The 13,394-nt window shown below is 38.3% G+C and overlaps 1 protein-coding gene across 1 annotated transcript; it reads right to left on the reverse strand.

The window, feature by feature from the left end:
* Nucleotides 1-301: 301 nt before the first annotated feature.
* gtpbp2a (GTP binding protein 2a) lies at nt 302-12,122 on the reverse strand. The gene is made up of 12 exons (XM_061744722.1): nt 11,749-12,122; nt 9,805-9,831; nt 9,216-9,400; nt 8,917-9,025; nt 8,613-8,810; nt 8,250-8,424; nt 5,651-5,870; nt 4,233-4,368; nt 4,079-4,137; nt 3,815-3,986; nt 3,521-3,685; nt 302-2,292 (listed from the first exon to the last, which is right to left on the reverse strand). Exons 1-12 carry the CDS (start codon nt 11,935-11,937, stop codon nt 2,140-2,142), a joined length of 1,788 nt encoding a protein of 595 aa, XP_061600706.1. The 5' UTR covers nt 11,938-12,122; the 3' UTR covers nt 302-2,139.
* Nucleotides 12,123-13,394: the final 1,272 nt, after the last annotated feature.

The raw sequence follows: 13,394 nt of genomic DNA on the forward strand, positions 1-13,394 counted from the left end.
AAGTTAATTTAAAACTTGGCATAGCTTTTATGAAGAGACTAGAAAAAGAAAGAAATTAGCATTCATTTTCTTTTTTCCTCTTTAATTGTTATTCTTTGGTTAAATTGTGATCTAAAATGCATAAGTGATGTGATCAGGTAAATCCATCTTGCATTGTCTTGCATCAGATGAGCAGAAAAGAGAAGGGCCCTATCAGGAAATTACCTTTTCAAACTCCGCACTTTACAATGAGTGATGTCTTTGTGTGTGATGAAATATATTAAAAACAGAGAACATCTTTGCTTTAAAAAACAAAACAACAGTTTAGGAACTTTTTATTATGTACATCATGATAAATTGTATCTGTACATAAATATTGCATTTCACCCAAAGAATGATCAAAACATTACACTGTGCTAAAAGGAAAACAGGCCTTAAACTTGATTCAGAAGAGAAGATGAGCCAGAGCTGAAAACCACAACAGTAAAAAATGTGAATTTGCATGTGTAAAATCTAAAATGTCTAGAAATCTATAAAATACAAATACGAAACATTAAAACAAACACCCAAACTTTTTTATGAAAGCTATAAAATGCAGTTGAAGTGCATTATTAACATTTCCTGTGTTTGAATGATACAGGTGGTAAAAAAGAGAACAGATTAAAAGTTGTCATTTGTATGACTGAATTCTGTGGAACAATAATTTGTCTACCAATCATGTCAACATACAATAATAAGACAGATGGTGAACCTTGACCAGAGTATTAATTAACATTCATTTTTAAAGTTGTTTAAATATCAAAACCTGTTTATAGAAGTAGCACCAACGTAAGTATTTTTCTTTTCTTTTTTCCGAAGTTGTAAAACTTTGGGCAGTAATGGAAGGCTGCTCAGTTGGTGGTTCCACCAGGCACTGTGTTCGACCCCATCAAAGTTTGTGACATCAGTAACTTCAGAGCTGACATTGAGTACTCCCAATATCATTGATTTTAAACAAAGCTGCATTAGTGGACAGCGTTACACGCCATTACAAAATCCAAAATATGTTTGGAAGAAACGAGAATCTTTCTAGTGCCCGACTCAACAACAGAAACCTCAACTAGAGTGGTTCTGTGAACGTGGAATGCTGTCTACTACCATATCTACACTGACCTGAGAAATTAAAGCACTTTGAAGATAGTCGGCAAAGATTGTTGCAATCTCCCTGCGCTATCCTGAGGCATTATATGTGAATAAACAATCATTGACACAGAAAAATACGACAGAAAAAATGGTGACTGCTGATGTGATGTACTGCAGGCTGAAATTCAAGTTCAAGATCTAACTTTGTAGACGTAACACTGCTCCCGTTCGTGTTCTAAGAGTGAACTTCACAGCAGCACAGCATGAAGCTAAATGTTTTAGCTTCTATCCAACTGGCAAGATGTGCCTGATGCTTACAAATGGATCTCACTGTTGCTGTCCGCTCAGATCATTTATCATCAGTTACTTGGAGAAATTCAAAACGCAAGATCAGAAGTTTGTCCAGGCACTATCCAGACAGGTAACAGAGTAGCTGCAGGCCACCAGTAACATTGCCCTATAGTCACATAGACGGTATCAATTACACCATATTACTAACTCATACTTTTCAAATCAAGCTGACACAGACATATCAACACTGGCATGTGTAGTTCAGTGCAAATGTGTGCAGAGCAACAGCTCTGAAGTGTGTGCTATGAGTGCAAATAGGTGTAAACTTAGCAAGTAGCACTTTAACACAGATGTGAACATTTCCTCCTGTTTACCGCTTGTTGATCTGTGCAATTGCAACTATGTATATGCTCAAAAATCACTTTGGCAGCTGGCAGTGAGTCATACTGGTGGTGGAGGGGTTTCCTTTTATAAATGCCAAGAAAGGCAGTACTTTTAATACTCCAACAGAAAGCAGAAGGCAGGTTAAAATATCACCTTTTTTTGCGTTTAGAAGAAGGCTGAAGAACAGAAAGTACTGAGAGTAACAAATCTTTGGAACGACACGAAACAAGATCCCGTAGAAAGGATGTGCTGTGCAAGAAAGTTCAGATGGACCTTTGGAGAAAGTAGAAAGTGATTTATAAAGCACCTTCTTTTTAGAGGTGGGATGCTGTTTTAGGCTTCCTTATCTTCCAAGCGGGCAGGTCAGTACTGGGCAATGGGCTGCAGCTTGGTGACGTGACCAATACCTTTGGTTGCCCCCTCCCTGAAGAGAACCTTAGCCCCCACTTTCAGATATTCCGGGTGCTTAATGAACTTGAAGAGAACCACCCCTTTCTCCCCGGTCCTTAGCTCCTCCTGTGATAGTGATGCATCATATGAAGAAACAAAACAAACAAAAAAGAGCATTATGATCCGAGGTGATTAGTTATTTAACGTGACTACAAAAGCATGAAATAGTGCTGTGTTATAAATACTAAACTACTGAAAGTTAAAAGGTAACCTTGGTGTTTTCTTATTTTTGTTCAAAAGCAAACAGGATAACACACAGAGCTTTTGAATATTGAGTCATTTTGAATGTAAACCTGTCAAACACTCTCTTTTCATAAAATACTTTTAAAGTGATTATTGTTATTTGTTTAGCATTTGAACTAAATCCATTAAAGAGTGAAAGAGTGTGGAAACTGTTGAGAGTTCAGTGTCACTCGTGAATGTAAGCCTTGTGGACATATAAAAGAAAGACAATGCCACACTGTGAGAGGGAGGGGAAAAAGCCAACTAAACAGCTCTTCACTACTACTAAAGGCGAAAAACAAAACAAAAAAAGCAGTGGGAACCTTTAACAGGAGTGGGCTGAAAGACTTTGTGAAAACAGTTGTTGGCTGCTTCAGCTTTTATGATTGAGAGTGAAAGGTAAAAGTTTGAGAGAACATAACAGGGGCATAGCCTTATGCAACAAACTTCTTATGAATGTTTAAAGTGTTCAGAGCATGGCAAGATTACAATACAGAGAGAAGCTTCATCAGAAACTTCAAGAATACAAGTATGTTCTTAGTTGGATTATTATTAATATAATAAATGAATGATCTGAGATGGCCTATTATGCCAGATCTTAAAATATTCTAGTCTGGCAATGGTCCAACATACCTGTTTTCCCACGATTTCCCTTTAAAATGACACCGATATTATCCTTTAATAGCTGTTAAAACCTATGTGTACTTTTAATATTCCACTGGTTTCAAACTTTAACAAAACCAACACTCAGTTTGTCTCTGATTCCTTTGACTGGTTCTGTTTTTATAATTCCAGCACAGTCTCTCTGTCACAGTAGATGACCTTCACCCCTTTCATACTCACCCACATGGACATGTGGTGTGTTTAACTCATCTTGAGCCAAGATGAAAAAATAGAGCCTTGGGGCAACAAGGAATGCAGAACCAATTCAGGTCTTTGAAAATACTGAGTTAAATGAGTTTCCATAAGTTCTCATTATTACCAAAACCAGTGAATAATAATGTAATGAGTACAAACTGTAACAAATTTGATAAACAACCCATTTTCAAGTACCTCAGTGAGTTAAACTAACCTTGCCGTGCACAGCTTCCACAGTGGCCGTCTGTCTCACATTGCCAATGTGCACAGTAACCTGAAATCCCTTATGAAAGGTCTTGGCATGGAAGAGTAGCACAATCTCAGCTTCAAACATCCAGCAGATGGTAGGGTCCATCTCTGGACTCACCATCACCATGCCCTGCAAGTGGGAAACATACAAGTATTATTCAGATATAAAATAATAATTAGTCGGGTTATACAGAACAGAACCTTTAAATATACTAGGGAGGGACACACTGTAAACAACGCAGCACAACAAGAGTCTGACCTTGCGTAGTAGCGACCGATCGAAGTTGCCCAGGGCGAGCGTAGCAGCTTGACCAGCCCTGAGTACCCTGCACGCTGAGCGATTCCTTTGGATGCTGCCAACAGTCAGCTTGTGAAACTGCCCCGACTCTGTGGGGCCCACAACAAGATGATCCCCCTCACGGCAAATGCCGCTGCATTATCAAAGAGGATTCTGGGGTTAGGGAGATTTCCCACTCAGAAAAGTGCAACTTGAATGGAAAAAAGGCTTTTTTGGCTTACTCACCTGTACAAAGTACCTCCCACCACTGTTCCCACCTCTGGAACTGTGTAGATTTCATCCACCTGTGAAGAGGCACTCTGCTGTGAATTACGTCAAAATCAATATGCATGCTGCACCTGGAGGAAGTGATGGCCAGCTTCTGATTAACAGGTTATACCTGAAACTCTGTTAGCTGCTGCATTAGCTCTTCCTGCTCCTTGCTGTTGCTGAGAGGAGGGATAATGTTGAAGAAGACCTTGAGCAGGTCCAAGCTCTCACCACTCACACTGGACAAGGTGAAGATCGGCGTTATACTGCCAGGGGGAGCAAAAATACATATACATTAGCGTCCAGTTTCTAAAGCCTGCTTTTATGAGCAGACGAGTCAGAACACATAACACCAGAGGTGTCAAGTAACGAAGTACAAATACTTTGTTACCTTACTTAAGTAGAAATTTTGGTTATCTATACTTCACTGGAGTAATTATTTTTCAGACGACTTTTTACTTTTACTCCTTACATTTTCACACAATTATCTGTACTTTTTACTCCTTACATTTTAAAAACAGCCTCGTTACTCTATTTCATTTCGGCCTTTAAAAAAAAACTATCCAGTTAAATTGCTCCATCCGGATTGAGTGAATTTGGTTGTGGTTGTTTCAGATGTTCTTGTCCAGTTTTGTTCTTACATCCGTTCCCTCAGATTCCTGCAACTAAACTTGGATGTACATTCCAATAAAGGTTAGGATAAATGATAACATGCCTCTGAAGTTTGACTTTTTGCACCATTACAATACTTATAGGCAACTTGTCATCATATCTCCTGCTCTCTGAAACACGTTAAAGGAGCCGTCTGTAAGAAATGTCCAAAACTGGTACTGCAGTCACTTTCAAAATATTGTTGAGCGGCGTGTACCCTCCCCCTCCTCCCCCCGACCAGAGGTTGCCAGGTAGGCTGCAGAATGCAGCAGGAACGTATGCTGCCATGGCTGCGATAATTAGAGCCGAGCTGGCAACCCGGATGCCGAAACAATACTGACTTAGTGATTGGGAGATAGGTGGAGGGTGGAGCTTCAGGCCAAAACAAAAAATGACAACATCAACATCAGTTGAGGGCTGCAACTCCTCTTTTTAAACTGGAATATCCTGGCTTGAGTGCTGTTGTCAGTGACATAAGTATTTGAAATGAACATGATTTTTAAATGTCTGTTGACATATCGGGGTCATTTTATGATTCGTTTTATTATTGCTCTTACATACAGCTCCTTTAATGCTCAGTAGTACACATATATGGTTCTTTAATATATTAGCATTATACTAAGATGCATTCATTTTCAATGGCTTTTGTCCTTAATGGCTTTTTTCCCCCTTACATTACTTTTACTTTTATACTTTAAGTAGTTTTGAAACCAGTACTTTTATACTTTTACTTGAGTAAAAAACTTGAGTTGATACTTCAACTTCTACAGGAGTATTTTTAAACTCTAGTATCTATACTTCTACCTGAGTAATGAATGTGAATACTTTTGACACCTCTGCATAACACCAGGTTCATATACTCGTTTCATTTTGTAATGTACAGTAAATGTGTCATACCTAGGAGTCATGGCAAACTGCTGTGCTGCTGTGACGGCATCATCTGTACTGCTTATGACCAAGGGCACCTTGTTGCAGCCCGGCTGTTTCAAGACTCGCTCCAACTGCCTCACTGTGCGCTCCACAGTGGCCTGTGTGCAGAGGTCCACTTTACTGACAACAATGAAGATGGGCACCTTCAGGGCCATAGCAAGCCCCAGATGCTCCCGAGTCGTACCAACTGTAAAAGGGCAAGAAGGAGGAGAAGTAGGGCATGATGGTTAAATTTAAGATGCACTTTCAATTTTAAGGCTTCAGCTTACTTAAGCATAGAGAGGCTATGTTTATTTGAACTTTGATTCAGGGCAAGTTGCACTAAATAAGAAAGAAATGAAATAAGGCACATAACCACTCCACACTGACAGACCTCAGAAGAGGATATTAAGACAATAAATAAATAACTAACTCCCACTGCCAAGTTTATGTTCTACCCACATCGCAAAGAGCTTCCCTCAATCTTGGAGTACGTTTACATAGATTTACACAATTTTCAAACTCACAAAAACTCATTAGTATGACTGGAATCATACTAAATGCATTCAGTTGGGCTCAAATTGGGTGCTGTGCATATGCTCCACAGATCCTGATCTAGGCTTTGACTCGGACCTAACAGAACCAGCAGGTACAGAGAACTGTGTATATCATATGTATAAAAGTAATTTACGCAGCTTGTATGACATACACAAAGCTATAAAGCTGTCGAATTAATTATATCCCACCGGTTGGTCAATTGCTTAAGTATAAGTGTGTAATAGGTCCATTGCAAAAAGACCAACACTAAAAGTTAAAGAAGAAATATTTTCACAATTGCTGCAGAGTTGGACATAATTCAGTCAAAAAAATACTTGGGACCAGAACAGTAATCTAAATAACATGTTCTAGGGACGCTATAACAGTAGCTCAGGTCAATCGTGTCTGTAATTGTGGAGCCGGACACTTTCTTATCTTTACAGTTAAACAGCCTCATAACCTAAAATAACATTTCTTATCATTAGTCAATACCGTGTATATAGGCTGATAAGAGCAGGTGATATTTACCATGATGTACACAGGTGGCAGATGGCATAGCAGCACAGACAATATTTAACTATGTATTGTAACTATGTCCCCTAAAGTCTATCCTGTCCAGAATAGGAAGTAGAAACTCTTCAAAACTAGTGACATTTCCAAGAAACAGGGACATTTTGAATGTAGTCCTGATGGGCTGAATGTACTATGTCAACAAATACTTCAAGCATACCGTCCCACAGGATGTATTCACAGACAAATTGAGAATTCAAATGTATTCCCATGTTTTGAGCTCAACGGTAATTATGTTATTTTCAATAGATTGAAAGTAAAGATAAGTAAAATGTTAGCATCTGATCCTTAAAAAAAGACAGAAGGAAAAAAAATATAGTATGCTTATCTGCCTTTTGACTCTGGCGTGTTAAACAACCACCTGGGACGCTCCCTATGCATTACACATATCATTTACTCTGTTGCATAATTAAAGCTGTAGTTCTTGGGTTGCAGACAGCATGTCCCTTCCTGTCTCTGGCGTAGTTAAGATGACGTTCATTCCTGACCTCATTTTACTCTTCTGGGCCTCTTTAAGAGCAGAGATAAACACAGCAATGCATATGCAACTATGGGAACACAGGCATATATAAAGTGACTTAAAGTACTGTGCTGTAGGTTGTTTTATTGCCAAAAAAAGGAGGTTAAAAAAATCTGCAAATTTTACACTCGCTAATCAATTCAAGAAAATGCCGCTTATTATTTTTATGGATAAAAATCGATAAATAATATCATGAAAGTTACACATGCTATGGCAAACTTATATCAATTATTATTGATGTGTTTTCTTTTAAAAGCATTGAAGGACTGTAACACGTTGACTCATTTGAATTTTTTTTTATACCCAAAGAAATAGTTTATTCTAGCCTCTGCCTGTTTTGGCTGGGACATCAGGTTTTCATGAAAAAAGTTTTTAATAAATGGAGAATCAAAATTTTAGTTTAGAGGAAATGCAAAATTACTAGTTAATTTAACTGTAAATGATGGTAACAAATTACAGAAAAAAACAAAACTTGTCCCTATACAAAAAGGTCAATGCCTGCAATGGTTTTGTGATAGCTTTCTTCAAAGTCAGCAAGGAAAGTCATTTGCTTAGTCGTGCATTTGCGGTATCAGGTTTAGGGTCAAGTCACACGCAGAACTCTATTCTGTGTGTCGAGCTGCATTATGAATGGATACTGTTTAAGATATTTTGGGACAAGCCGTGCTAGACACAGATTGTAGGGGTAGAGGATGGGGGTGGGGGGTGAAGAGGATTTGGTTGGAGGGCTGGTTTGTTATGCAAGCTCAGTTATAACCTGCCTGCAGTGCAGTGTGCCAAGCTTCAGCTGGTTTCGTCAACTACAGCAAGAGTGTTGACATTTCACTCTTGTGTCAGACTGATCCTGCAAAATTGATTTACCAGCCGCCAATGGATTGATTCCCAGTTTGGTGTATTTGAATAGTCAGGTGAAACACTTGTAAAGTTAAACTGCCATCACTTTAATCAATTGATGCTCACCAATGCCTGTGTTTGCACTGACGACCAGCATCGCAAAATCTGGACAGTAGCTGGTGAGGCCAAAAATGGTGGTTTTTAGGTACTTGTGGTGACCTGCCAGGTCAATAAATGTGATCATTTTGGAGGCACTCTCACAAATCTCCTCAGCCGTTCGAGACTCGCTGTAATTCACAACCTAGAAAAATAGGAAGGAAAGACATAACTTACAAACATTACTTGCAGAAGCAATGGCTTGCTGAATTAACCTTTTTATGGGAATCAGGCAGAGGAATTCTACATCTGTAATAGTAATGCAGTTAATGCTCTTATTACACTTTAATTGTCTAAATATTATTTATTTGACGGAAGTGGGTATTTTCTCACCTCTCCTTTACTGTTGAACCCAAGAATCTCAAAGCTGATGCTTGAAGTGCGTCCAGTCTGGATCTCATGCAGATGTCTGAATAGGTTGAGTCTCGCTCTTCCCCGTCCATTGTCCAGCTCACCCTGTGTCAAAACACCCAGCAGAGTGGACTTGCCCGAGTCCACATTACCTAGCACCGCCACTCGTAGGTCTAAGAACTGCAGGGGGACAAAAAGCAAGAGGAAAAAAGAAAATTAAAACTCCAGAGAATGTAAACATGAAAGGGATTCCAAAAACAATGTATTTGCAGCAGCTACAACAAACCTGTTGGTCATCTGGAACCTTCCGAATGAGAACTTCAGCAATTTTACGAGTCACATCAGAGTCATAATCCACCTCCCGCTCTCTGAGAACTGTAACGTCAGCGCCAACTCTATTTAGAGAGAGGGGAAAAAAATTAAATTATAAAGCAACAACAAAAAAATCATTTTAATACATCAATAGTACATTGTTTTTGCACTTCAGACCATTGTTTTTGCTCAGCTTTAATTTTCCAGTACTCCACTGTGGGTTAAAGAGGAAATCAAAATGCAATATAAATAAAAAGTACTTCTTGGACTTACTTTTCAGCCAGTCTGTGGAGTGTCTTTAGTGATGCCCTCAATTCCTCCTCAGACAGACCCACCAGCATGCCATTATCCTCCACACCGATTTGATAGACGGCTTCGCCTCGACCCTCCTGCAGTCTCCATTTCATTTGCGTTGCGAGGTGCTCAAAGCGGTACTGTGTCGGGTTCACCAGCTTTAGCTAGTAAAGGGAAAGATAAGAATCACTGCTTGAACCAAAGAGAAACAGTTTAAAATCAAATAGATCTAGATAATGCAAATATAATTGTGTTATTTTAATTAGTTGTGTTATAAGTAAAAAGAAACAAAAACACTTTAAATAGGACTACTTAACAACTGAGGTGAAACAAATTTGAAATAAGCTATAAGGTGCAGCTGTTCAGATACTCAATATGTTCCTGCTAATCCAATGTGGTGTGGAATTTCCACAGGCATGCTCCACTTTAACACCTCCCCCATATTACCCATGCATTGCTGATTGACTGTAATGATGAACTTTATAAAATCCACATCACTGCAATTAATGACGCTTGGAGTAAAGCATGATGGAACTAGAGGAAAATAAAAGACAGCTGATTTGCTTACCTTATACTCTATATTTCCCTCCTCGGCCTGGGAGATGGGAAGAGAGAAAAATAAAAGAGAGTAATAAGAGGAACAGCAGCAGACAGGCAGAAGAGAAGTATGACAACAGTGTGCCAATTTGTTTAAATACAAAAAGAAAAGCGACCTGTGTGAATGAGCAGTGAATAGGCAGGCAGTCTCTGCCAGCAATACAAACTGCAAGGTTGGCCTTTACACACAGACACTTTCTGTGTTATTAGACAAAAGCACAGAAATTTGTGAAATACGCTGTAAATAAACTAAGTCAGAATTAACTAGTGTGTGGGACAACTTTACATTTTATAATATCACTTATTAAAAAAACCTGTAGCACATTGTGCTATCTGAAATAGAAAAGATATTGGGTTTAAAACTGAAGATGGAGCCCGTATCTCTTGTATTGAGCCTCCCAAGACAGCACTTAACATCAAAACATAATAGGAGGCTGTATTGTATTCTTACTTATGCAGCGAGGAAGAATATTTTATTGCAGTGGATCAATGAAAAAGTACCAACTGTTAAAGGCTGGCAAAGAGTGGTGTTTGATCTAGTGCCATTAGAGTACCTTACAAGTATATTACGTTCAAAAACAGACCAATTCTATAAAGTTTGGGAGCCCTACTTGAACTATGTAGAGCCTGATGTCTCTAATATCATGTTGAAGGGATTTTCTTGACTGATCATACTGCACATTTTTACTGTAACCCAGGGTATTATTTATATGGATCTGAGCTGGTGTTTTTTTTTTTTTTTTTTTGTTTGTTCTGTTTGTTTGCCTGTTTTGCTTGTTATTTCTGTGGATCATATTATGTATCCATTCTTTACTTGTAAAAGTGCAAAATTAATAAAAATATTGTTTAAAAAAAAAAAACAACCTGTAGCAATAAACCTTGTCAGTAGATATGTCCATAGTGTCTGTTTTTAATTTGACTCCGTAATAAAAAGTAGTAATAACGTGGCTTAATGTGGACATTGGTTTCGTGTTTCTGATGGAAATAACAATTATATTGATATCTGAGGTACACTGAGTTAAAGGAACCATACTATCAAAGTATTTTTGTGCTGTTGTGAACAAACAAGGTCATTTGTTGACTGAATGTCAGGCATTTGCAGAGTTTTGCATCAGACGAACAAGGAAATACGTATTGGTTTACAAAGAATTTCAAATGTTTATGAACAAATGCCACAACCGAGAAACATAATGCTCAATTTCTAAGTTTTGAATTTGATATTTTAATACTTCTTCTGTTACGTATTTATATAATTTTTCAAAACCTTTTGTTTAATTTGAAGTCAGTTTCCTGAACATGATTTTAATTTAATATGATCCATTTTAATTTACTAAATAATATAAACCTAATTTAAAAACATTTAAAAAATAAATGAATTTAAATGTGTACAGTGGAAAATGTATATTTATTCGTATGTAAAAATATAAATGAGTAGAATCATATATTTTAATAAATATAAAGTTCAGAGTGTTTTTAGGTACACTGAGTTAAAGCAACCATACTATCAAATTATTGTGCTGTTGTGAACAAACAAGGTCATTTGTGACTGAATGTCAGCATTATGAGTCCACCGCCCCCCTGTTTACAAACACAGCTGTTCCTCTGCTAACTGGCTACACACTAGCCTGCTCAGTAATAACACCAAGGGACTTTTAATCGACGCACATGTGGCAGCACTGCTCTGAAACCGAAGTAAAAATGCACTTTTAAATGATAGGTTCCTAATCCCAGTCCAACTTGACAAACACCATTCATTTCCCTGCACCGACGACTAGCTACGTGTCACTGCGGTGGGACTAGGTGAAGCTAAAGGCTGATTTATGGTCCCGCGTTACATTGACGCGCGCCGTACGCAGAGCCTACGCCGTAACCCCACGGCGTAGGCTCTGCGTCGATGTAGTAATTCCAGTCGTACCTCCGGAGGTAGATATGGGGTGTTCTTGCTCGGTCTCAAGTTGCGAGAGAAACGAGTCTTTGCTTTCTTGTTCTTTCCACCAGACTTCTTGGAGGCAGCCCCGGAGCCGGAGCCAGAGCCATTTCCCGGCTTGTTGTTAGAGCCGTGTCCATTTCCTGAGCTGAACAAGTCAGAAACCCGCGCATCCATCAGCTTCTTAGGACCTGCTGACTTGTAAAGCGTACCAATAACACAGACGATTAACCCCCAGATCTGGCAACGTATGTTGCGAATATCTCTGTTAAAGTGTCTTGTTAATGGTAGCTTACATCCCCCCCCCAAAAAATGAACACAAAAGTACTGTCCTCCCCCCAACTCTTCCAATCGAACAATAACAGCCCCATCAGAGCACTTTATCGTCTGTAGTGCGGCACGTCACGGTCCTGAAAGTCAAGAGGAACGCTTGATTTGCTGCACTGTGGAGTGTAGATGGGCGGTTCCCTTTGTTATCAGGCTCGTGTTGAATGTGGTTCAGGGTTAAACTCCGCCCGCCTAACTGCGTAGGTATATACAGCATTCACACTCATAATCTCTGTTTTGCAGAGTTTTGCATCAGACGAACAAGGAAATACGTATTTGTTTACAAAGAATTTCAAATGTTTCTTACGAACAAATGCCACAACCGAGAAACATAATGCTCAATTTCTAAGTTTTGAATTTGATATTTAAAGGCTTTAATACTTCTTCTGTTCCGTATTTTTCAAACCTTTTTTTAAATTTGTAGTCAGTTTCCTTAACATGATTTAAATTTAATATTATCCATCTTAATTTACTACATAATATTAACCTAACTTAAAAACATTTAAAACATTAAAAAAAAATAATTTAAATGTGTAACTTGGAAAATGTATATTTATTCGTATGTAAAAATATAAATGAGTAGAATCATATATTTTGTTATTAGTGGCACTAATAATTATAAAGTTCAGAGTGTTTTTATCTCGGTTTTTATCAAAAGAGAGGTGTCCGCTTCTCTCCACCTCGAACAATGAGCCTCTAGCGACAACACCTTAACATTGCTTATTCTACTTGGACGTGCATCAAAGGGTTAAACACACTCAGCATTTAACTAATCTGCCTGTTTCTTTCTGTACTGTAGCTTGAATGTAATTCATCACTTTATATGGCTAAATGTATTTTCCTTTTTTTTTTTGGAACACAGCCCAGAAGATTACAGTAATTACCACAAAATTGAAGGTTCTTATTTTGATTAGGATCTCAGACTTAATTTATCAACATGTATGTTCAGAGTCATGAGAGGGTAACACTGTTATTATTATTATTATTATTATTATTATTATTATTATTATTATTATTATTATTATTATTATTAATAATAATAACAATAATAACAACATTTAGGTAGCGAACAGGAAAGGTCAAAGTACTGAGGCTTGTGGGAAACCTCAACTGAGCTGAGCAACCGAGCAGGTGGGGAGTGGTGGTCTAGTGGCTACAGAGGTGAATGTTCCCCATGTTCAAGCCCCGGAATGGCAACCAAGATGAACCATCTTGGGCTCCTTAACCCTAATTGCTCCCCGGGTGAAATGGTGTGTTTGTTCTCTCAGATGTAATTCGCTTTGGATAAAAGCGTCTGCTAAATGACA

Source organism: Cololabis saira, chromosome 17 (assembly GCF_033807715.1).
Source record: "Cololabis saira isolate AMF1-May2022 chromosome 17, fColSai1.1, whole genome shotgun sequence".
NCBI classification, from domain to species: Eukaryota; Metazoa; Chordata; class Actinopteri; order Beloniformes; family Belonidae; genus Cololabis; species Cololabis saira.